At 36.5% G+C, this 25,665-nt stretch overlaps 1 protein-coding gene across 16 annotated transcripts in view; it reads left to right on the top strand.

Annotated features, from left to right (window-relative positions):
- The window catches only part of SHANK2 (SH3 and multiple ankyrin repeat domains 2), a 343,211-nt gene that overhangs the window by 64,607 nt on the left and 252,939 nt on the right, over window positions 1–25,665 (top strand). For all 16 annotated transcript variants that reach the window (XM_040701785.2, XM_040701784.2, XM_015286884.4 and 13 more), the window contains one exon: window positions 17,359–17,425. In XM_040701785.2, the coding sequence (XP_040557719.1) occupies window positions 17,359–17,425 (67 nt within the window). The remainder of the gene's footprint in view (window positions 1–17,358; window positions 17,426–25,665) is intronic.

Below are 25,665 nucleotides of genomic sequence, written 5' to 3'. Positions count from 1 at the left end.
GTTAGTTCTGTTGTTAAATCACTTACTTACCTATCATGTCTTGACTGGGTAATCTAAGTACCGTATTCGGTAATTTTTCTGTGCTAACAGAAGGGATAAATCTATCAGCATTATGGAGCTGGAAGTGCTAGTTAATAATATGCTGTTATGTATGTGTGAGCAGGTTTGTGCTTTCATTCATAGCACTGAACTTGCACGTGCTCTCAACCATGACTACTGTAATACTGATGCCTCCACAGCCATTCATACCTTCTGAGAATGTTTGCCAAACATGTTTGCCACCATCATATAGTAGATTGAGTTACAGCTCTCATTAACTGGATAATGAAATGGTGGACTTCTGTTCCTGATACAGATTGGCTTTTTAAGTTTCCATTGATTTTAGGTGGTTTTTTTTTCCTGTTAATGTTTCTGAAACAAAAGCTTGTTTTTTGACCTTGTGGTAGCTGCAAAGAGATGGACTGAAAAACTTCCTAGGTGTCCTTTCAGAAAATCCATTATATCTTACCAACATCCATAGATTAATGTAAAATTTTTTATATGACAGTTGTGGTGTTTACAAGCCATTGATATTGTGCTGTGCAGGTTCAAAAGGGCATACACGTTGTTTATCATTTTTCTTTTACTCAGCAGAAGTCCTGTGTGAATAATTCATGTTTTCATACTGTCTGTAAACGCTTCCAAGCTTAGAGATAATAGAACTAACAATAGAGGTAATAGAACTAATAATTAGTGAGTTTAAAGCACGTGTTCAAATATGCTGAGGAATTTGAGGAATTAGTGACATTCAGTAGTGACGTTGATTTCTCTCTCAGATGTACCTTGTTGTTGACCATTGCTGTCTCAAGCCAACACAGTCTTTTAGTGTGCAGATATATAGACTGCAGGAAGAAGTGCAGTTCCATTGCATGTAGAATTGTTCCTTTCAATCTCTTGGCTGTGCATCCATTTTCAATTGCTCATATTTTTGCCAGATTTTAATCATTTGAAAAGAAATTTTCAATGTCTGGTGTCTCAGGCTGCATTGTTCGGAAAAACAAAATGATTCAGCTGTTTCTGAGTATGGGTGAAAGAAAACATGTGTTGTTTTTCTCATACTGGAAAACTCAGTTGACCCACCTCACCTTGTCCAAGCTCCCCTGTTGTATGATGCTGTTTTGTTTTCTTTAATTGCCCTGCATGCTGCTAGTGATCTCTGTATTAGTAACACAACAGTGTAAAATGGTTGGCAGCCTGACTCAAATTCAGGGGCTCTGAAACTAGATTGCGTATGTGGAAGCTTGCTACAGGAATACAGACGTGCAGAATCGGGCACTGGTAAGTAAAAATGGCACTTGAGAGCTTGCAGATGGGTGGAAAAGTTCAGGACTGGCTGGGACTGAGACTGAGAGGCAGTGAAAGTTCAGTAAGAGCAAGATAGATAGGGGTCTTAGGAAGTCTACTATCACCAGCGTCAGAAGAAAAAGTAGAAATCAGTTCAGGGGAAATGAGGACTGACTGCATGGGAGAGGGGGTCTGAGCTGGAAAGCCAGGGAGGGTAGGGATTTCTCAAGGTGGAAGTACATACACTAGCAATCGGTCAGAAAAAAATTCATCTGTCACCCAGCATATTGCCATAATGGCTTCCCAAAGCTCAGTTTTGATTTAGTTTATTTTGCAGAATCTCTTTTTGGTGGAATTTGTAGGCAAAGGACAAGAGGTTGTTTCCAGGTATATTTGTCTCTGACTTATTTTTGAAGGGTAAAACTGAGAAAGCAAACTTTAAAACTGAAAAGCTCTGTCCAGGGCCTGAAGAAGTCGTTTTTACAGATACAAAGGAATGTTAAAATAAGTAACTGTTGTGTTACTGGAATGTAGCAATTAGTAAAGGATTTCTTTTTTGCCAAGTATTTATTTTTATATTTTCATCCTAATTTCTTCCCTAAAGCACCTGTGCAAAGAATGCATCATTGGATGTTGCATGCTACTGGCAAAAGAAGTCTCTTAAAATATCTCTTTTCTCATGATGCATTCTGCCTTTAGTCAGACATTAAGCTTATTCCAATTTTCTTCCTGCTTTGAGTGAAATCATTGAATTTCTTGTTACATGTTCGTGTTGGCTTATTTTTTTATCCATGTTTGGCCACTGATTAGTTACATTTTGTTTTGCAGTACAGAAATAACAGGTAAAAGACAATCTGCCATAGAAAAGTATGCAGTGTAGTTTACACGTACTCAATATCTGTGATATTTTAATACTTGATGTAAAAGATTCAAAGATGTAATCATGTTTAATAATCGTGGTAGAAGAAAGCATGTTTTTAATCTCACACAAGTGATGGTACAAGAACAAAATACTACCTGAACGTATGTATGCATACTCACCATTATTTTCATAAGAAGAGATTATAAAATTAAAAAAATAAAAAAGGTCTCATGGTGATACACTCAGATGCAAGCAATGATTAGTTATGACATGTTTTCTCATCACTTACCTTGAAGTGCTATTTATAGAGGAACACATGTTCTCATTTGAGAAAAAGGATTTTTGGGAATCCTGTACATTACCTCCAGCATATTTATGCCTTTGTGCTGATATGGTATCTGCTACGGTATTAGGGGAATTGTTGCCAAGTGAAAATATTCCTGGGAATAGCTGGGATAGCAGATGTTCTCATCAACCCTTCTAAGAGAAAGGTGCTCAGTGGGAAGCTTGAAGTGACCTAGGTTGTCAGTAGATTTACTGCTGTTGTTGATTTTGAGGCACTGACAAGCTATTAGGCAAAAGCTTCTCCTTACTTGTGAATGAAGCACAATTACCAAAGGTCAGTATTTAGTTCATTATACAGCTGGTGACAACAAAGCAGAATGCTGTATGCTCACTGAGAATGTGGGACAGCAAAGATGCGTCCACTGCTTTTGTAACAGAAACTGAAAGCTGGGACCTCAGCCCAAAGGGCAGGGAGCGCTCAGGATTTCACTAGGCAGAAATGGTGGCTTTGTATCCCCAAAACCTTTTCCTTCTCCTTAGATCTCTTTAGCCACCAACTCACCCTGTGTGTACACATCTTTTGCTAATACTTTCTCCTAGTTTGCATAAGTTGAATTTGGGAAGAGATACAGGAGAATAATACGCATGCGTATGTAATGGGATTAAAATCCATTGCCCTTAACCCAGGAATGGTTTGCAGAGCGCTGGCTAATCACTCTTAACCTCTGTCTTATCCTTTGTCATTTTTCAGAAAAGGGGACAAATTGAAGTAATTTGGTAAAACAAAAAGAGATTAAATTATGTGATCATCTTGTGCTGTGAAAGGCAAAATATTGCCACACTTGGAGGTACTTAAAAATAGTTACATCAGGGTATGTTTTCTAAAACAAAACAAACAGAAAACCAATTGTGCAGCAACATCAGCTTATGTGGCTGCAAACTTACGGAGGACTGTCCTTGAGCTGATTATTTGTACTGTACTTTCTGTGGGGGATCCCAGACCTCTTATCATCCCCTTTGTACTTTCTCTTCCTGCTCAGGCAGGAGCTGAAGTGCCGCAGGTGTCTGTCCGTGCACCAATATTTCACTGGGAAGCAAAGTGTCCCTGAGGTAGCTAGGAGCCAATCTGTCCTTTTGTTTCCACCAAATGGATAAACTTCAAAAAGCTGAGAAGCAGATGAAACTAGGTTATAAAAGGGAACAAATTAAGCAAACTAAATTGTAAGGGTCACTACCAGTTCTTGCCTCCAAGTGAGAGATGCTGGTGTGCAGTGCAGACGTGATGAGCTGTCATGGGGAAGGTTGCAGGAGGTAATGTAGATCTCTATAATTTTAATTTAATTATAGAATTTTGATAGCCAGACTGAATGTTGCTTTTATTATTTTATTCATACTATCTCCTACAAGAGAAGGCAGCAAGGGTAAGTTCTTAACTGGCCGGGCTGTAGCTGAGCAGTCACACATATCTTGTCTAATCCTTGTAAAAAGGTCAACTATGCCAACTCTGTATATTTTTTGTTCTGGCTTTAAAGAGCTCAGTAATCTCGTCATTGGAAAATCTTCATTTGATTGTTGTATCTATAAGGAACTGCTTTTGTATTTTTCTTTGTTTAAGGCAGATTTTCTATCTGCAGCTCATCAGAAAAGCTCTAAAACAATCCTAAGATCATGATGAACAGGATTAATATAAAATGCCCATTTATTTGAATTGCATTGTTGCCAGGATTTTACATGTATTGAAGTGGAAATGATAGATGCTGTATAAACTTCAGAGAGTGATGCATAGCAAGTATTTATTCTCTCAGGATTCCTATAGAAAAGTGCATTATATCAGACTCTGCTTTAGATTTAACTGCGGGAGAAATGAGAGATGCCGTTCTTCTATGACTCCTTGATTCCTGTACCTGTGTGTGTGGTATGAAGATGGTTAAACCATATGGGAAATCTGTTTCACAAGCCATAGATAAGCATGCTTACAGTAATCTGCTACATGTAGAGTTTTCTTACTCTTACAATGGAGTGCTATTTTGAGATGTTAATACTATTCAGTTTCTCTATTAAATACACAATACATTATTAGACTTTGTGCGAGGCTGTAATCTGTATGTAAAAGCTCTATGACACTGATCAAATTAATTGATGCTAATGAATGAGAAATTTCAGAAAAACTAAAATTTCTCCACTTAAGCTGAAGCCACTTCTGCCTTGATGTTCCAGATGCCCAGCGGTGTCCTGCTGTTCACCTCTGCCTGCTTGCATCTGAAAGGACTGTCAAAGCCAGTACTTAGATTTGGGGGAAACAATGTGTTCTTGCAGGCTGGGCTGAGTCCTTGCCCAGATCACAGGCACCTTAGGTCCATAAATACCAGTTAATAATTATAGCTATGAGAGGCAAGTGATGTGCTGGTGTGATCTCTTGCTTTTACTTGAATATACAGGCTATTTGCTGTTAATTTCTGGTAATATCCGTGTGAGTTCTTGTTGCTTATAAAATGAAGGATCCGTGCCTCTGGGATGACTGAGCATCTTGCTGCACTGCCCTTTGGAGACTGCTCGTGTTGAGCAGTTGGCGTATGGCACATCCCCATGTCCATCCTCATCACTGCACGTTGCGGCATTGGCCTTTACTGCTGTTTCCAGAGGTTTTGTTGTAGCTAACACATTGAGTTTGGAATTAATCCACCAAATGTATTAGATAAGATAATAATCATATTTTATTAGCTTGGTGCATTTAGCCCTAAGGGCTTTCAAAAAGCATTTTTGTCAATTTGGTGTAGCAGTTTAAACAACACTGTGTTATTAAACAATGCTGTTTGCAGAACCGAATCCCATAAGCTGTTTTCACTGTGAAATAGTGAGCAGTGTCTTTTGCCTCCTGTGAGTAGGAAGACATTTTTTTCTGAAAGTATTTTGGGAAGTAGCTGCTAATACAGTATGTTTTGGTTTTTCTATGAGGAAAGCCTGTGTTCAGAGGTGAAAGCACCTATGGCAAGGCACACCTTTATACCCTTAGCTAAATTTTCTGCATAACCCAACATTTACTGTGATTTCAAGGAAAGCAAAATCCAGTACACAGCATGCTTTCTCGGTCTTTTTTTTTCTAAAAGACTTCTGTTGAAGAAGATTACATTTCATGGCTTTCTGATTTAGCATATTATTGGGGAGAAAAAAAGAAAATTAAATCAATTTTATTACTGGCTGTGCCTTATCTGATTCATCTCATGCTGCAACCTGGCTTTATCTGCTTTCAATAAACACTCCTTTGGAATTGCTGCTCACCCATGTAGCAGTAATGGGGATTATGCAATAACTGGCTTCTGATGGTTCTTTCCAGCCTGAGCTAGATTTTCTCATGGAATGCATCTGTAATTGTAAATGCATGTATCACCCTGTCTGCTTCTTCATTCTTATATTAATAATTAAAACACCAGTGTAGAAAAGTGCATCTTGCTTGAGAATGAATTGCTAGGTGGCATTTTAGCAGAGAAGCATAAGAGAAATGTACGTATTTTTTCCTTCTTGTAGGATAGAAATATTAAATTTCTTAATACATAGAGTGACCAAGGAAGAGTTTCAATGCAGCCTGTATAAAAGAGGGCAACCTAAAAATAAGTTATTTCTCATCTAAGGAAATAGAAGGAAATAAAAGAGTGACATGAAGCAGTGAAGTTGTGCCTGGATGAATTCACCAGCACATTCCTTTTTTTACTGCCTGACATGTTTCATGGTAACTTTAGCTGACTTGCCTGCGTATTCAGTTCAACACTTCCTGGCAAGCTGGTTATTGCATAACTCCGGATCCTTTTGTCATAGGAGTTAAGTTTGCATTTCAAAGCTGAGAGACTGAGATGATTTAGAAGTGATTTGCTTGCAAGTTGTGAGGAAAGGACTTACATTTTTTTTATCTTGGTTTCCATGCAGGCTTAGCTTAATCTGAAGGTTTTCAGTCATGGCTTATTCATGAGTAAGAGCAGTTAAGTTTTAAGAACATAGTTGTGTATTTTCTTGAAAGGACACTGTACCGTAAAATACATGTTCTACTTTTTAAATCACATTAAAGTTGCTGGAAAATGAGCTTAGCTGCCTAGTGGCACTTTAGGTGTCCATCCACCATAGTACCTTGCTAAGGCAGAACTCAGGACAAAATGAGGAGTTTCAGTGTAATAGTCTTCTCATAACTTTGACTTGAATTCACTGTGCTCATCAACTCTGGTACTGTTTTGTGGCCACTGAGTGTATTATGGGAGACCATAGGATCTGGGAAATCTGCAAGCAAAACCAGCATTTTAGCAATGAAAATGTACCGTTATGTTTGCAATGTACTTTTTTGATAATAGCCAGGTATATACATATGTATTGAGTGTCCGTTGTTATATAACTGAATATTTGCTTAGTTTTTAAATTTTGATTACACAAAGGCATTTAGGGTAAAATTCTAGTTCCTTGAAGTTGATAAAAGTAGATGGGATGGAAATGTGTTCCCCAGGCCTTGCTCAAGATTGTTTCAAAACCACATTACTAAATCTTTCTATGTGATATATTATACTTAATATAATTGCTTTTAATTAATGTTACCTAATTTATATAAGTTATAAACTGTTATATAATTTATAAACTGTTTTTATTTCTTTTAAGTCATGTAAAATTGCAAAGTGCATTGAAACAAACAAGTGCAAAGTCTTTAGCTACCGATAGATGATTCTTGTAATTTGCTGCTGCTGAAAGCAAAACAAAAAGAGTTCTGGGAGGCAGAAATATTGCTTTAGTAGATAAGATTGTAATTTCATAACCTGTGAGAGAGGTTCAGGACATCTTCCTATTTCCTACTGTACCACTGCTGTGAAAGTTTTTTGTCATTGCCTAGCAAGATGCAAAGCTTTTCCCACCCATTTTAGGACACTTAGGTTTCAAGGGGATAAAAAAACACTTTCATCTTAGTGCTGCAATGCAGCAGTACTTGAAGTTTTAAAGTCAAGTCTTTGATTACTGTTAATGAATAGTCAGGGCACCAGGTGGCCCTCACCCGGGAAGCTGCATGGAGAGCTTTAAGATGTTCGTAAAGGATGCTGGTACCCAGCACCACAGACCTGCGCACTGCCGCGCGATGGGAAGCATGGATCCTGTGACCTTAACACTGAGGCAAAGTGATCATTGCAAGCCTTTGTTTAAATGGTGCTAAAATGATCAAGAGAATGATGAAGAGCCTCAAAGAAATATTGGCCCTTGCCCATAATTTATATTTTCAGATACTAAAACTAGTTGTTGAGCAAATGCAAGGTATCTATTTTAAGATACTGCATGTCAATATCTGACTACAGATGGCTCCATGAATCATAGTTGGAAGAAGGAAAATGTTAGACACTAAGATATTGTTGCTAAGAGATTTTTGTACACAGTATGCTAACATGTGCTGGCAAATTTGGGAACAGTAGCAGCAGCATGCTTTTGGAGAAAAAAAACTCAGTGGTGAAGAAACTGTCTTCAAAGGACTATTTAAAGGATAGTAACATTATTGTGCTTTGTTGTATCGAGAACTGATGAAGATGAAATTGTCTTTCAAGCAGATAATATACAGAAAACATCCAAAAGGTAAAGCTAATCCTGCTATCCAATGAAATAGAAAGCAGAGACTAGAAGGAAAAAGAAAAAAAATATATACTGTACTTTGGGGTTTAAATTTAGCAAATTTCAAGAAAATTAAAGATATTGCTGATATTTTGCCATCTACTGGACAACAGTTATATTAATATACAATGTTAATTCCTTTCTAAATTGAAAATAGTGGGCTTGTTTTACATTCTGTAATTATAAGTTTAGGATTATTTTCTGTCCAGGACAAAAGCATGTATGAAAATGCTGAGTATAATTTTTTACTTGTATTCCGTAATAACACCATAGAGCAATTTTAGTAAAATTGCCAGCATTTTATTTACCTGGCAGAGATGTAGGATATTTCTGCACTTAATATAATCTTTACTGACTGCTATTTGAAGAGAAGAAAATTAAGTTCTACTTCTTCACTTCTTCTGTATATATATATTTTACACCTTATTTCAGTGTTTTGCTGAAACTTGAAAACAATATTATTAATGAAAGAAAATTTCAAATTCCAGTATTCTTTTACTACTCTTCCTCTTTTTGAATAAAACTTTTTACATTTCTTACATGTTTTCAGAAAAAATTGCCCTTATATACAAATCTAAAATTCTCATGGTAAAATATGCTTCTGACATATTTCTAGTTATGGGTATTATATCTGAACTTCAAAGCTGTTTACTTTTTATTAAAAGTTTTGGAGTGTAAGAGTAAAGATATATCTTCATAAGGTGAATGTATATATCTTCTTGAGGTTGTGTTTCATGTCATCCATCTTAAGTATAGTCAGGAGCGCTATTAGAAAGGAACATGGAATAGTGATATTAATAGCATATAGAACAAGTGTTTAGTTGTGTTCCATGATGAGATGAACTAAAAAGCCTCTTTCAGTTGTATTTTGCCTGATAGCCTCAAACTTGAGAGTCAACTGTAATCAATACAACTATAAAATATGGGTTGGTGCTTTGCCCTTTGAGCTTGGAAGGTAAATTACTGAATTCATGATTATTCAGCATATCTATTTTAGATTATACAGTTATTGCAACTGCATAGAATTTTCCAGCTGGTTCAGAAAATAAGGTTTTTCCTCTATTCACTGAATTCTTAATGTCTTCTCTACTTGAAAATAGCTAAAGCTGTTATATTTTGCAAAGAGATTACAGAATAATGTATTTCCAAAGGAAAATGATTTCTAGATATGTCTTTGTCTTAATTTTAAAAGCTCTCTTAAATTGGGCAAGAAACCAGTAATGCTTGATAAGTACATTTTTCTCCCACACCTATGGGAAAGAAATTCAGAATGCAGATTGCTTCATGCTTTTCCAAGCCAAACTCCATCTGTACCACTGAGGATAGTTTTAAAATCTACATGCTGCTCATATATGAGAGCAACTAATGCATATCAATTTAAGATTTCTTTCCAAGTCCACAGTGTGCGATGTGATTTTTCTGTCACTATTTATCAGGAATATAACCATATTGTGCTATGTGCGGCATGGGCATGCACGCTCATACGTGAGAGAAAGGGTTTCCCACTTAAGAACCTGAATTTAAGATTCTAACATTGTTGTGGATGAATAATAAAATGGTGCACAGTGACAGCCTTCAAAGTGGCTTTAAACTCTGAAAAGCCTTTACCTCTTCATTTCATTAGGGATAGCTTTTCTGTCAGGAGGACGTGATAGAAATACATTGAACTATATTTCCTTTTCAGTGCCCAAGAGTAAGCAACATCTTAACTTCATATTGAATTATAAAGGTATCATATCTGTGTCCAAAGATTGTGATTATAATGCAGTAGTTTAGAGATCACTATGCTGTTGGATCCTTTCTTTCTTTCTTTTTTCTTTTTTTAAATTATATATTTCAGGTACTGTCAGTGAGTTGTTGGTATGCTTTTTTGTCCAGAAATTAGTTCATTAAAAATTGTAACATTTCAATTATATTTAATTTGAAGGGATTATGTCACAATTAAGAGACAAGCAAGAGCTCTTCAAGAAATCTCTTTGTTAAGGAGGTGATCCTAACAATTCCTTCCAAAGGTGCTTGGGATCATTTCTCGCCAGTCTCTGCTGTGAATCCTATTGCGTTGTCCTTAGTGGTATAATAAATTATAATTTTATAAGCCTATGATTTGAATGGAAGGCAATTTCTGGAGAGCTTTATTGCTGGGTTGTATCATCTTCTCCTTCCAGTTCCACCTGGAGATAGGAGAATGCAGTGTACATAGACCCCAGAGTAGCTTTTATGTTGCATTTATTTCTCTTCCTTGCCTGAGACTGAGTAAAGTCTCTTTTTGTTCTGGGATGGAGCTATCTCCTTTAATGTACAGTGCCATACCTGCGCGCATTGCTATTTCAAGCTATCTTGAAAGACTATCATTTAGTGCGCACTGCTGGATAGCAGAGACAATGCAAGGGTGAAACATCAGCTCTGAAAGAAAGAATAATGAAATGTGCTTTCATCAGGGAAGTGAAATTGTCTGGAAAAGAAGGGGAGAAAAGCAGGTGGGGAGTGCTAGCTGTTTTATCATGAACTGCTTATTGTGAATTGCAGCTACAAATGTGCAGCACAAAAAGCTTCCTCCACTCTCCATTTAGGCAGAGCATTTTAAAGCTTTGTCTCACCTGGTCTAAAATTTAAGCATGTGGGGAAGGTAGTGCAGCAGCCTTGACTGAGAGTGAAACATATGAAATGCGAGATGCTCTCCCCATTTCCACATAGAAACTCTGTCAAAGTTCATTGACTGGACACTAATAGGGGACAACTCCAATTTCTCTCTTTTTTTTCTTAATTTCATTTCTTATTGTGGGGAGTAATTTGTTTCTAAGAGTAATAATGTAATATAGCTGTGGTGCTTGCCTTTCAGGGACTAACCTATAAAGCTCTAAAATTGTATTTGCTAACAGGCTACAAAGATCTTACTCTAATTTAATATAATCTCTACCTGTGATACATTTCAGGAGTAGAAAAAAATCAATTGTGAAAGGTTAGTGACAGGTAAAGTGTACGTATAATTTCCAATTTCCCAAAAGGAACAAAGCACTGCATGAATTACAGTGCAAAAAATCCAAATGCTTGAGGGTATGTAATTGATATATTGACAGCTGCAATTTCCATGCTGAAAAGAGAGCCTTTTGCGAGACAGTACTTTCTAGAGTCTGAAAGCCTTTATGAATCTCTCTTACGCTGAAACCTGTCTCTGGACATCCACCAGGCTCCAATATATCTACAAAGTAGACTTATTTGCCTTCATTTAAGCTAAATTTCTTTGGGGAACAAGAATCAGGAAGCCAGAACTAGCCCGATGCTTCAAATCTTTGATTTCTGGACTGACTTCTGAAAGCCAACCTAAAAACCGCCTGTATCTAGAAGGATGTTTTATTGCTGTAAGTAACAGAAAACCAGAAGATGAAAATAATGCTGTGCTAGGATAAAGAAGCACCCTGCCTTGTAGTTAGACTTTAAATCTCACAGCATATGTCTGGACCAGCAATCACAGGGTGTCCTGTCCTCTGCCTGCTCCCCACCACGGCCTAAAGCATCACAGCCACTTCATTCAAACTTCTGCTTACTGAGCTGCCATTTAATTACCACTGGATTGCCTGGCATGACAAACAGTAAGCCACAGTCACGGGTTAGGTTTGAAAAGAAACATCTGTCTGTAAGATAGTACATGAGACAATGGAGCAGCTGTAACAAGCTTTGCTTCTTCCAAGACAAAGCAAATATTGGTGTAAACACACAGTTACTGGGCATGCTCTGCATTGCACCATCTGTCAGCAACAACCAGTGCTCAACTGCCCTGCCTAGTAGGTTGCCAACTCCATGACTTGAGTACAATGCAGCTCTGACACATATCAGTGACTCCATTAACATTTTGTTATGATGACCTTATGAAGACAGGGCATCATGGAAGTAGGTGATGATACTGCCATTCTATCTACATGGGTCTATTTTATTTTATTTTGTATGAATTACCTCCTACATAGGTCTTCTGGCTTAGCTTTACTTTCTGCTTGTTTCCCCGTTGTAAGGGTGTGTGTATTTATTCAAGTTAGTTCTCTATGTTCTCAAATGTAATTAGAAAATAACCGGGTGCCCATATCAACATCCGTACTGAAGTTAGACAGGGGAAGGAGCTGATAAACGATTAACTTTGGTTATTATTGGTCATATAAGATTGCCTCTAATGGTGATATGAAAATCAAGAGAATCGCTATTATCTCTCTTGTATAGACAGTTACGTGTGAGTGATCCCAACCAAATGTCCATGCAGCAGATAAAACCTCCTCCTTTGAGTGAGAAAGCACTGTACTTGACCTGCTTAGTTATGTTTTTCAGCGGGACATTCATTGTCACCATGCTGGGATGCTGCAGGAGCAGTCTTTCTGATCTGGAGCCAATGCATAGTAAATATGGCCTTTAAAAATAGGGTAAAAGATTTACAGATTTGAGTGGAAATCATAGATTAATGACTTTTTGAGAAGATAACCAGACTTTATCAAGTTTTACAGAATAATTTCACTAAGGACATGAACTTGAAATATCATAAGACTGCTTTATATGCTGTTTTTTAAAGAGCTGCAATTTTTGAAGCTTCAGCATAATAGAATCTGTAGCTAGCCTCTAGCTGTAAAGTGCTAGCTCCAGCCTTTCATGGCAATATTTCATGTCTGGAAACATGCATGTGATGCATTTTGATGACTGGAATCCAATTCCTACTGGAATTGGGAGAGACTTTCACTATAGTTTTGCTGCTTGTGCTGTTTTTTCTTTTCTTTTCTTTTTTTTTTTTTTTTACTGCCAAGAAGATATGTATTGTAACCCAAAAAAGAAAGCCAAAGAAAACTTACTTTCATGCAGTGACCTGTCAAGTAGAAATCCGACTGTATAACATCCCTGCAAGAGAAGTATGGGTATTTAACAGCATGTAAATTATGAAATCACTCTATTAGGTCTTGTAAAGTACATGAATATATATTTATTTCTAAAATACAATTAAATTTAGTACAATTACAGAACCTCAATAAATTTCCACTGAAGTTTTTATGTTACTCAAAGGAAAAGTTGGACCGCTTCATTTTGTAGTAAATTCGTACTGGTTGAAACCCATTGTTCTGATCCTCTGAAGACCATTCACTTGCCCTAATGCATTCACACTAATAGTTTTGTCTGATCACACTGCTACTTTGGTTCAAGAAGAATTTTGGTGGAAAAGAGGCTACTGTGCTTAGTTTGCGACAGTAAAAACTGAATGAATATAATTTTATATATTTCAGATTTCTCTCTGACTCCACTTTCTCCCACACTCTTTACCCATCAAACTCAAGTGAAGCACATTGACATTATGCCAAGAAATATTTGTACTTTTTTACTTGCTTTCTTTAGATCTTACCATACTTGCCTTCATTTTTGCTGTTGGAATTTTACATAATGTTTCTACTGATTTGAAGTAAATTGAATTAAGAGTTGATACCTTGAGCTTGCTGAATCTAGTGCTTGATTCAGAAACAATTCTCTGTCAAGCTGTCTCTCAGCTATCTTTTTTCAAGTAATAAAATGTATTTGTCATTTGAACAACATGTTTTACTTGAGTTTTAAAATCTTTTTTGTATCAAACATTCTTTCATTTGAGTAACATGGCGGCTGTCTAGCAAGCAGCCTGTCACTGCTGAATTCCCTGCTTGAATTTTGCATGCCAATTAGTGGTAATGCTGATGAAAGGTAGTATTGCTTGCATAACACTCCCTGATGTATATACAAATGTTTTTATGAGGCAGGCTGCAGAATATGAGGTTAAACAGGCAGCATTTGCATAGCTTCTCTGTTACTTTTTTAGTGCCATTGACCAGGTTGAATGATAAGTCGCACTTTAAAACTAGCCACTGAAGGCTGAGGGCCAGATTTGGATATATTATCAATGCTGAGAAGCAAGGTTTTTTTTCATGACTAGTTCCTGGAATACAGGTGTTCTGACTAGCAGTTAAAATACTAATAATTTTCAGATGGATAATTATTGATGATGAGGTGGCAGTGCTCCACCATATCCATCTACCTCTGTTTGAACTCACTGATCTTTGGAGATAATATAGCATGTAGATATTTATGTGTCTGAGTCAATTGCAGTCTAAATGAAGTGGGATTGATTAGAACCAGCATTATTGATTAATAATAATACATTTTGCTTGCAAGAATCAATTATTATATCTAAAACAACTGAGAAGTGCCCAGAGCAAATTATTTCCTTACGTTTAATATTGTAATGAGAAATTACATGATTGTTTCGAGTAAGTATGGTGCGTACTCTATGTACATCAATTACTTAAAAGACAAAAATTATTACATTGCACTTGCGATGCTCATAGCTATCTACTGGAGATTATTTTAAAGCACAAGTAAATACCTCTTGAATACAACTGCTAAGAGCTGTGTAAATGTGGAACAGAGCTGCTGCTATCACATAAACACACTTGAAATGAGAAACAAACTTAATTACTGTATTTAGCCTTTATGTTGGATAGAATTTTATAATGAGATAAGAAAATTTGCAGAGGAAAAAACAACATCTGAAAAGCAATAATAATGAAAAAGGAGGGGGGACTTGGATTTAGGATGTAAACATGATAAATGCTATGTTATGTTGTTTGTTTTAAGCTTTTCTTGGTAATCTAAAAAAGTCATTCTGATACTGTATTACACCTAAAACATAGTGATTTCTTCGGAGGCTTGCTTATACTTTCCTATTCTGTAAATTTTACAACCTGCACTTGATCAGCCTGTCTCTCCTTAAACCAACTGCTGCTTGCTTAAGACTGTGAGATAAATCGGAGATTACTTCAGTGTATTTGAAAACGTTTTTTTTTTTAGATCTGGGTTCTGCAAGGATTTAGATCTGGATCTACAGGGATTTCCAGAAATGTTTCGTGAGTGATAACTTGAGGCATGAGGACTAATGCAATGAGGATCTTAGGCCTATAGAAATGCCTTAAAGTAAACTCACCAGGAGGACTGTAGAGCAGAGAAGAGAACGTGATAATCTGGCAGTTATTCCTACCTAGGTTTATTTAGGAGTTTTGTAATGAGTTCTCTTTTCTAAGACAGTTCACCCATTCCTGCTGCAAATACTTATCACAGGACTGCACATTAATGAGACTTGTTCCAGTGTTCTAGTAGGATATACAATAAGCCCAAGGCCTACACAAGATTCACTAATGGCAGAAAGAGATATAGTGTACGAAATGAGGCATGCTGAATGAAAAGCACAGAAAATTTATGTAATTATTTTATTTTGAAATGAAATAGATATCCGAAATGTGGCTTATAATTTAAGGCTGCTCTGAGTCTACCATTTAAAACAGATTTGGAAACTCTTACCTACATCATAGTCGAGATTTTCTAACGATATCTTGTCATAGAATCAGAATCATAGAATCACCAAGGTTGGAAAGGACCCACAGTATCACCCTGTCCAACCATCCACCCATCACCAATAGTTCTCACTAAACCATGTCCCTCAACACAACATCCAAACGTTCCTTGAACACCTCTAGTGTCAGTGACTCCACCACCTCCCTGGGCAGCCCGTTCCAGTGCCTGACCACCCTTTCAGAGAAGCAGTATTTCCTAACATCCAGTCTGAACCTCCCCTGGTGCAGCTTGAAGCCATTCCCTTTAGTCCTATCACTAGTCACACGACAGAAGTGGCTGACCCCCAGCTCACTACAACCTCCCTTCAGGTAGTTATAGAGAGCAATAAGGTCTCCCCTGAGCCTCCACTGAGTCATGAGTGTATAAAATTCTTCATTTTTAAGGGCCTCCATATTATTTTGTGTCTGTTAATAGTAAATAGAACTGACTCTTTAAAGAAGTTTGCTGCAGTAAGAGAAAGAATAAGCTTAGACTTGTTACATTAAAAAATATTACTTGTATTAATTGTACCTCATACATCTCCCTAAGAATATGTCATTCTTTTCATTAATCTTCATGTCTGATATTAGTTGAATGGTTCAGAACAGCTGACAATTTTTCTTGGTTATCAACTTAGACTTCTCCCCAGATTTTAAATTATTTCTCATGATTGACAGCAGTACTATATCCAGGGGAGTCCTTAAGTAAGATTTTTTTTTCTATTTTTTTTTTCTGCCCGCATTGAGATTGGACATTAGGACAAATTCTTTCTCAGAAAGAGTGGTTAAGACATTGGAACACACTGCCTAGGGAAATGGTAGAGTCACCATCCCTGGAATTGACTCTAGTAGGTCTGGTTTAGTAGGTGTGGTGGTGATGGGTTGACAGCTGGACTAGATGATCTTAGTGGTCTTTTCCAACCTTAATGATTCTATGATTCACTCTGTATATGCAGAAGCTCTTAGGAGAAAAGCTCAGCGTATCACTTTAACCAGCATGAGGAAGGACACAGTGACACTGGGAGGAAAGAAAGCTTCAAAATAAGTGAAGGAAAGGGAGTTGATGGATATTCTCAGTAAAGCAGGAAAGGAAGAAGGGAGGAAATAGCAATAGCAAAAGCAAATCTTTCTTCCTACCCTGTGGAGATATTTCTCTTATTAAGATCATTTAGATGAGGACTTGGAATAGCCTGTCACGCAGCCATGTTTTACAATCAGGAAATAAATTAACAAGATAATAATTTTTTCTACCAGAAGTGTAGTTTAATAAATGCTTTAAATTATTTACATACGCATAAACTATTGAAGTTTCTCTTCTGTAGTCATCTTTGCTGTTTTAGTGATACCTGACTTATTGTAGTTTTTGGTACTTCTTTCCTGGTTATCCTACATACATTGCAGTGCAGCTTCTGATTAAATGTTCAGGTAAGGAGCAAGGAGGATCAAGAAAAGGAAAATAATGTCTTCAGTGTATCTCTAAGAACCTATGATTATACAATTCTCCAGTCATCAGTATAGCCCTGAGAGTGCTGGGGATGCTGTATTTAATGTTCACTGCTGCTTTTGACTGCCACAACATGAAAAGCTCCACAGGTCTTATAGCAGTCGCCTGAGAGACATCCATGATCACAGCAGCCTTATTTAATGGGTAACTAGGAGACTTGCTGTGCTTTTTCAAATAGGTTGTAGTATCATTTCATAATGTTGCTTCCACAATGCATTGTGTGCAACAGTTGAAGAATGGAAGTAGAAATGTCCAAGAAACAAAGTTACTCAATTTTGCAAAATGAAATGTGTGATGTTTATTAGTAATATAACTTGCATGTTTTCCTACTTAATGAATTATGGCAAGATATTAATTTTAACTATTTTACAATCCTTCAGGTGGCTATAATAGCAGGAAATTTTGAGCTTGCTGAATATATCAAGAATCACAGGGAAGCTGATATTGGTAAGCAAAATATTTTCAAACACTGAAAATAAACTATTCATGTTTGAACCAAGATTTTACGAAGATGTTAAGTATGGTTTAATGTTAGATATGCCTGTGAGGCTGGTGATGGTGTTGTTTCAGGGAGATTTTATAAGTAACTTTCCCTTAAATAATGCAGGTAGGAGAAAATAGATGAAATGTTTTCAAAATATGCTCAGAAAAGGAAAACTTGATAGGTAATGCAACAGTTGCAGATGTTTTGAGTATGAATTAGCCAGTTTCTAATGGATTAAATGCACGGGCTCATACCCAGCATAGCTAAATTGTCTCTTGTTGGCTATTTTGAACTTTAGCATCAGGATAAAGCAGTTCTCACGTGGGAATAATTGGTAGGAGGAAAATAAAGATGCTTCCTTGGAACTGAATATATATATGGCAAAAACTGTCTATCCATATCCATAAAGACTTTTCCTCTCATGGAGGTTGGTGTGTGAGACTGCATGAAGACAGTAGTTCTAAATGATAGGCATTAAGGGCCCTCAAGATAAACCTTCAGGATTTTTAAAGATCTTTTTACATAGTGATTTCTGCCATTAAAATAAAGATAATTTCAATAAAGTGACTTCTGATACAGATTAATTAAAATCCTTTAGCTGAAACCAATTAAAGCCCTACAGAAAAAATGTTGCACTAGGAAAGGCATTCGTTCTGAAGTAGGAGGGTCTGTATAGTTGCCTGCACTGATTTAACTCCATGAGTTAAAGTCTATGACTTAATAGTATTATTCATGTGGAATACTGAGCCACCTCAAACACAGTTAAGGTCTGAGAAAGTACTGTTCTACATTAAGGTCTCTCTTCCCCTTCCCTTTCCAGTTGCACATGCTCTGTAGGGATATATTTGAAAATTCATCATATGAAATTTATTATCACTGTGATACTTTTAATTCTTTGTAGTATGCACTGAGCTAACTCTGGAAATTACGTAGACGTTCTGCATAAATGTCTTGTTTCTGCAGTTCACTGCAAGCTTCGAAGGTTTTTATCAGACAAGTAGGACAGTTCCTTTCCACATATCTTCTTCCTTCTGTCTTTATGATAATTTGATGTAAAAAATTAACATAAAAATGAACCAGCTATTCCTTATACAGTGAACATCTTGTTTATATTCACATATTATTAATGATTTTAAAACTTTGTGAGGATCTTGAAATGAACAGAAATGATTGGTTAGATTCAAATGGTCCCATTTGTTTCTGCTGTGCTAATTCTTGGTACTCTGAGTTGCCTATACATCCAGTGCAGAACAAATGCTGCAGATAGACAGAGCACAGTATTATGTTTAATGTCTTCCTAAGTGTATTTTTTTTTCTCTAAAAAATAGTTAAGTACAATGAAAGAAAAAAATCTAGTGAAGGAATTACTTACAAGTTTTAACTATGCTACAGTTTCAATATGAGAAATTGTAAAATTTAAGTAATGCTTACATCACTCTTATTGACAGTAGACTTTAAGCTGGTTTACCTGAAATCATATTGACCTTGATGATGATGTTTGTCTGACTTCAGCTCTGTGCTATTTTTCCTTTCCCCTGATCAGTGCCATTTCTGGGTTACTGTATAAGAGTGACTGTAATATAGTTAAATATTAGATGGATGAGATTCAGTTCAGGAAAAAAAAATGATAGTCACGTGGCTCATGCTTTAGCAGAACTTAATTTCCATGGCTAACGGTAAACTTGTTAGTGATTTTCATGATTATTCACAGTAGTGCTCATTCACAGGAGGGGTTAGTGATACATCAGAGAAGAAACTCTACATTGCTCTTGGAAGACTTCCGATCTAATATTTTAACTTTTTGTGATCTTCATTCAATATCTTTCCATATAGTTACTTTATAAATGGAAACCTAATATACGCATAAGTAATAGAAATGGCAATAATATTTTTTTCAGAAAAATCTACCTACTTTCCTAGGTGTGTCATCTTAAGGATGGGAAAATTTTAATTGATGAGCATGATTGCAGGCTGGATCTAACTTAGCAGTTTCAAGAGCAGTATTTTAATCTGGTAATAGAAATGAGTTGTTACATTTCTCAAGCTAATATATCTAATAGGGAAAAACATTTTATTGAAATCTCTAATCTTAAACAGTGAAGAACTTCATTATCAGTGTCCATCTGTTTTGGTATGTGCTAATTAACTTTATTCTTTGATAAATTTATTGTCCCAAACTATTGCAGTAGGAAGTCATTTGCACTTTCAATGCAGAAGGTATTGTGTGGGTGTCTTCCAGTTTCTCAGTAGTCACAAAGCTGTTTCGAGTAATGTAGCCAAAACGGCAATTATAAGGATCTAACAGCAGTAATGTAATGCTTATGATTCATGGTTCTGTGCCGTGCATTGCCATGAATGAGCTGCTTCGTTCAGTGGCAGAGATCGTATCTCAGTCTTTCCATGGGAGGACATCACTGCCTGTGCAGTAATGGGAGGTGGCTGCAGTATGCCAGCAGCAACAGCACTACACCTCATTGCGCTAGTGTGAGAGAACTCTACATAGACATATTCGCATGCTTAAGCGCTCGGTGTGTTATTACTCATTAGCTATTCCACCTTTGCCTGCCAGTTATCTCTTCATTGGGTATTAGAGTAGCCATACACAAAGTCTGGAATTGTTCAGTTTAGAGGAGACTGATCTTATGTCTCAAAGGAAGCGTTTTTTTTCTCTTGCCTGGATTGATGCCAAATTGTAGTGCTATGACTATCTGTATTGTTGAAGATGATGGAGAAGCTGCACAAGTGGAAAATGATCTAGGTATTCTCTAGCAGTAGAAAATAATAATTTACAGCAGAACTGTTCAGCAGAACTGAAAGTTCAAAAGTTTCTACAGATCAATTCCCACAGAGATTGCTCTTCCTTTTTATTTAATTACAAAGCACTTATATCAGACAAATTGTTGAAATAATGAAAACATAGGCAAATATGAGACAAGCTTTTCTGCAGTAACTGTAATACTTGACACTATACTGTAAAAAGAAAATTTAATAATGCCCATTTTAGAACCATAAAAGACAAAAATGGTGACATTACTAAAGTATGCGATGTCTGACCCAAAGAGAGGGTTGTTCTTCTAGGGTGTGTGCTGGCTGTTTGCGTCACTCAGATGTTGCCAAAATAAGTACCTACCTAGTGCTGTGAAAACAAGACATGAGATTTTGCCAGGAAATTCTCAGCTGCATAAAATTGTCCTATAGAGGCTGTTCAGTTGAACAAGCTAAGTGTGGTTTGAGACATATATAGGATCTTTCAGTATTTCACAACTGCCAGGAGAGGTTAGAGCTGGTGGAGGTTCTCTAAGACATCTCTCAGCAGCACCACTGTGGCTGAAGAGCACACACCTGAATTGCCCTCTCTAACTCCATGTTGTTTCTCCACTGTGGAGAAAACCTGATGTCTGTCACAGCCTTGGTGAAGCCCCTCGCTTCTTGGTTGATTTAATAGATGAAACCTGTGATGAATTGAGGGATGAGCCAAGAAAGGCAGAGACTCAGAATCCAAACCCACTTGCTATGTTCCTAACTCTGATTTATGGCACATTAAACGTTCAGAGAAAGTTGCACTCACTTTAAGCTCTTATATTCTTTTTTGGATCTAAGCCCTTGTGCCTCCCAGCAAACTTGAGTTTCAATGAACCTCCTTTGCTTAACCACGGTACCAGCATAAAATCTGTTAGCAATTCTGTCTTTCTTTTCCACTGGATGCTCATGATTGTGTGGGTTCTCTCACGCGCGTTCTGCCTTCTTGTATCAGCAATTTTTTTCTCCTCACCTTGCTGCTCTTCCCACCATCGCTGCCACTTAATCGTTCCATCATACATTAGCTATCTGGGTGACTGGTTTGTTGGAACTGAGAGATGAAATCTATTCATCACAAATAACAAGTTTTTTTGACTTGGTGCTGCCATATTAAGGAGCAAATTGAGAAAAAGCTTTGCAAATAATGCCTGGCACTTAATATAATAAAAGATACCTTGCTGTTGTTAACAGGAGAAGTTCACACCAGTTTTAGCTGAAAAGAATGGTGCTTTTTTGTAAGACCAAATCATACCTAGAAGATAGAGTATTCAGGGCAGAGGAAAAAAGTGTATCAGTAAGGGATTAAAAAATGGATCCAGATTTCATTGTATTTATTTATTAATGTACGTATTTATTTTGTTTAATGTATTTTATTTATTTATTTAATGGTATTCTAAATATCTATATAAATTGCTTTCTTGACAGATGTTCAAAACGTGAATGGAAATTGCTCTATCATTTTTAAAGTAATCCTATTGGAAACAACATAAAATGATATTTTTCATAAAGCAAGAAGAACCTATAAGCGAATGGTACTTAACTTGTTTTACAAGCAGTATGAAAGACTAGTGTAGCCTCTCAGATTATTTCAATTCATCATGCCCCTAAATTAGTCATTTAAGGAATAGTAACAGCATCAAAGCAGCTTATTCTAATTATCACTAATTATGAGAGTCTTTGGAACACAGAACTATCTTGCAGCAGCATTATGACTATTGTTCTATCTTCTTTTCTGCACTGAGAAAGACATTACACACACTCCTGATGGGTAGCCCAGCAGTTACACATTGCTTTAAAATAACCACACCCCTTTGCAAACTTAAAAAAAAAAAAAAAAAAAAAAAAGAAGTTTCTGTACATTTATAATTTATTTATGTTTATGTATTTATTTATTGCAAACTAAGGGAAAGTAATGGATTAGAAGATGTGATGAATAGAAAAGTTAATCCCTGTTTGTTTTCATCCAGCCTGCAGCTGTCTGTGAGTAAATGAGCACAGCAGATTTAGGAAGCTTTTGCTATACAGAATTTACTATGGCTTCTATAGGATGGAGGTAGAAAACCCAATCACATATGTAAGAATATTGAAGCTTTCATTAGATACAGATATGCAGATCTTAAGTATGTTTCAAGTTGATAATCCTTTGACTTGGATAACCTATTTTTAAATCTGTCTTTTGCGTTAGTTCTTTGTGATGAGATGAATTTTCACATGGATTAAATGACATGGGTTGTTCTTCTTCAAGTGAACAAGGTTTGTTTTATATTGTGCATCTTGTCCTTCAGCAGCTTGGAAGCTAGAAGCAATAGAGGATTCTTTCGCTTTATTTTTGTTCGCTTTTGCTTTTGAAAAATGAGACATATTGAGCTGATGTGTGAGTTTTTGGTAGTTGATTAGCAGACTAACTAATACTTGGATACTGTTGCTAGGCTTCAAGTCAGAGTTCCTGTATTCCTCTATAATTATGCAGAGATATGTGTATGTGATGGTTTGTCTGTGCTTTCACATGGATTTTCTTTTTAAATATCGAAAGTCTGCTAATATAGTAGGCTTATCCTTTAAAATATACATATTCCACACAAGGCAATTGCTTTTATGTAAAACATTTTTCAAACATAAGTATTTATTTTTATAGGAATTGTGACTGTAAATAGCTTAAGAAACATGCATTTTATTGTAGAAGAATCAAAACGGGTCTTTTAAAAGACAAAGATACAAGTAGGTATCAGTAAAACTGCTTTTCTGGCCCATTTTCTTAGATCAGAGTAATTGAGATCAGCATTCTTGATTTTTTTTTTTCCAGCTGAATATGTTTTTATTAAATGCCAGGCAGCCTGATGAATATTCTGCTTTTTTATGTTTTTATTTTGATTTTGAGAACCCTTTTAGCACTTCTGATTTTCATAAATCAGACGTCTGCAGAATACTTCTCACATTAAGAGAAATCATACCAAGAAAGATAAAAGCAGAAACAAGAAAGGGCAGTAAATCAAAAGACTTAAAAATCTACAAACTGTCAGCAGCACACTACGGCGAGTTCTAATTTTAGCTCATGTTACTTAATAGAAGAAAAAGGGACACAAGCATGTATTACAGCCCTGTATATTTGTTGTTTGAGGAGAAGCAACATTAACCTGTTTCATATGCTATTGGGTATTTTAACACAGAAAGGGGATTAATATTGGTGTAATCAGGATAGCAGTGGTACGGAGATCCTCACTGCCCACATTTTAAATGCTTATTTTGGGTGGACTGCCATAATCCTGTAATCCTGTGTTCGTTTTTGTAGTGTATTTTAAATACTAGTATTAATTTTAATATCTATTAATTAAATTAATAATATTCCTCATGTCCATAGGAAGATTATTTGACCTTAATTACTTCTGAGACCAGTTTCAACCAAACAAACACTAAGTGCTGCGTAATAAATTTGTTGCTATTATTTTTCTGTTTTTTTTTTTTTTTCCCAAAGAGTTACAAGAAATAGAAAGTCATGTGCTCAGCCTTGGTATGCAGGAACAAACAAATTGGAAAACTGGGAATTGTTATCTCTTAATGTAATTACATACTGAAATGTAGGACAGAGCTTGAAAAACTTGCTGCAATTTTCTTTTTCCCTTTGATCACAGGTAAATTGTTTTCTGCAAATACGTTAGTACAAAATAGTGCAGTAGTTGTTTAGTTTTATTTCAAAGTTTAAGCCTCATTTTCAGAAGTGGATTGCTCTTTTTGGCTTTTGAACTTCAGTGTAGTTCTGCGCATACTAACATATTTGTTGTTTATATGGGCTTTGTAGATCAGAGCTTCTAAACTGTCTGATACAAAACTGCAGGCAAAGCAGAATATTGTAGATTACTATTATTACTTGGTCATTGCCTGTGATTTCTGAGGCTTTCTCTTAAGTTCAGAGCAGGAAAGTAACGAGAGAAATTATGTGTAACGGCTAATGTAAGTACTGTAGGTTTCAGACTGCTGTGGTCTAGTTTTGTAAACCACTCCACAGTGTGTCCTCACTACACGTCTGTTAGGGAATAACTGCCACAGCTGCTCCTGTTAGAGTTATTTGAGACCAAGCAAGAAGAGCCTTGTATTTGAGCAGAAAAACTATCAGAGAAATCTCAAGCTATCTTGAATACTGGTGGTGTCACTAGTTTTCTTTTAATGCAAGAGCTTTGTGGTCTGAACAGTGAGTGATGGTCACACAGTGCTGGCTGGCTTATCTGCATCTTCCCTTGTGGAGAAGTCAGGGAGGATGGCACAGGAAGGATGGATAGGAAGAAGGGGTTTAAGTTTGGGTCTTGTCCCATTTGTTATGCTCAGACCCAGGTAGTTGGAAATAGATTCCCCCAGTCTGCCTTCTAGCTAGCTCCTAGTCTGCCAGACTCCTCATCAGGAGAAATGCTGCTCGCCTTCTCTGCTCCCTCCAGGCTAGTATCAGCAGTTTGGAAATTGTGGCTTTTTATTTTTTTATTTATTATTATTGTTTGTTTGTTTTTAACATACCTGCATGCTGTTTCATTATGGAGCAGAATCCTTTCTCCAGTAGTGGTTTTTTTTGATTTTGCTTTTTAATACCCTTCACTGGCTTGAAGCTTCTGAAGTAGTGTAATGGAAAATAAAGTCATAGTCTATATGGAGAACTAATGCAAGCTGATGAATTAAAAAATCAAGACAAATAGTATTGATAAAATTATGTTAAGGAAAGAAAAGGAAAAAAAAAGCCTTAAAACATAATGAGAAGGAAAAATGATTTGAGAATATACCAGGTATAATTGCATGATTGTTCCGTCTGGAGATAAAACAGGAATGTATTTTTGGATATCGAGCATTACCAAATGGACAAGAGTAATTTCTTTTAAATAAAGTAAAGTAATCGAGTAGATTTTACTATCCTCAACAATTCTGGTGTAATACATTAAAGGATAATTCCGCTGAGGTAAATTGTCAGGTCAGGGATCATATTATAAGACAGCAATGCAGATACCCCAGAGCTCTCAAATGCTGAATTTTTCCACTAATGTTTCTGCCAAACTTGAACTTCTGATAATGATTTTTGTTATTCTCCATGAGTGAACTTCACCTCTGTGTAAGTTGCAGTTCTGTTTTCACTAAAGTGCAGCACTAGTTTGATGTGCTTGGCTGAATTGTTTCAGCTCAAGGCCAGATCTTGTGCAAAACCCCTACAGCCTGAACCCCCTGGAGACACTAAAAGAAGGAAGTGGGCAACCCCTTCCTTGAGAAACCACCTTTCCCAGCCACTCTTCTGGATAAAAATAGGCATCCTGCCCTGGGATGCCTTAGGGGGCAAGGCCAGAGTATGTCAAATTAGGCTTAGAGAATTTAAGAAGAAAGTACTTCTGAGTTTATACGGGAGGTGAAATTTGTTCAGTGATTTCTGACTCAA

Source organism: Gallus gallus, chromosome 5 (genome assembly GCF_016699485.2).
Source record: "Gallus gallus isolate bGalGal1 chromosome 5, bGalGal1.mat.broiler.GRCg7b, whole genome shotgun sequence".
Classification (NCBI taxonomy): domain Eukaryota; kingdom Metazoa; phylum Chordata; class Aves; order Galliformes; family Phasianidae; genus Gallus; species Gallus gallus.
Note: the sequence above shows the minus strand (reverse complement) of the source record. Positions and strands in the feature narration are given on the sequence as shown.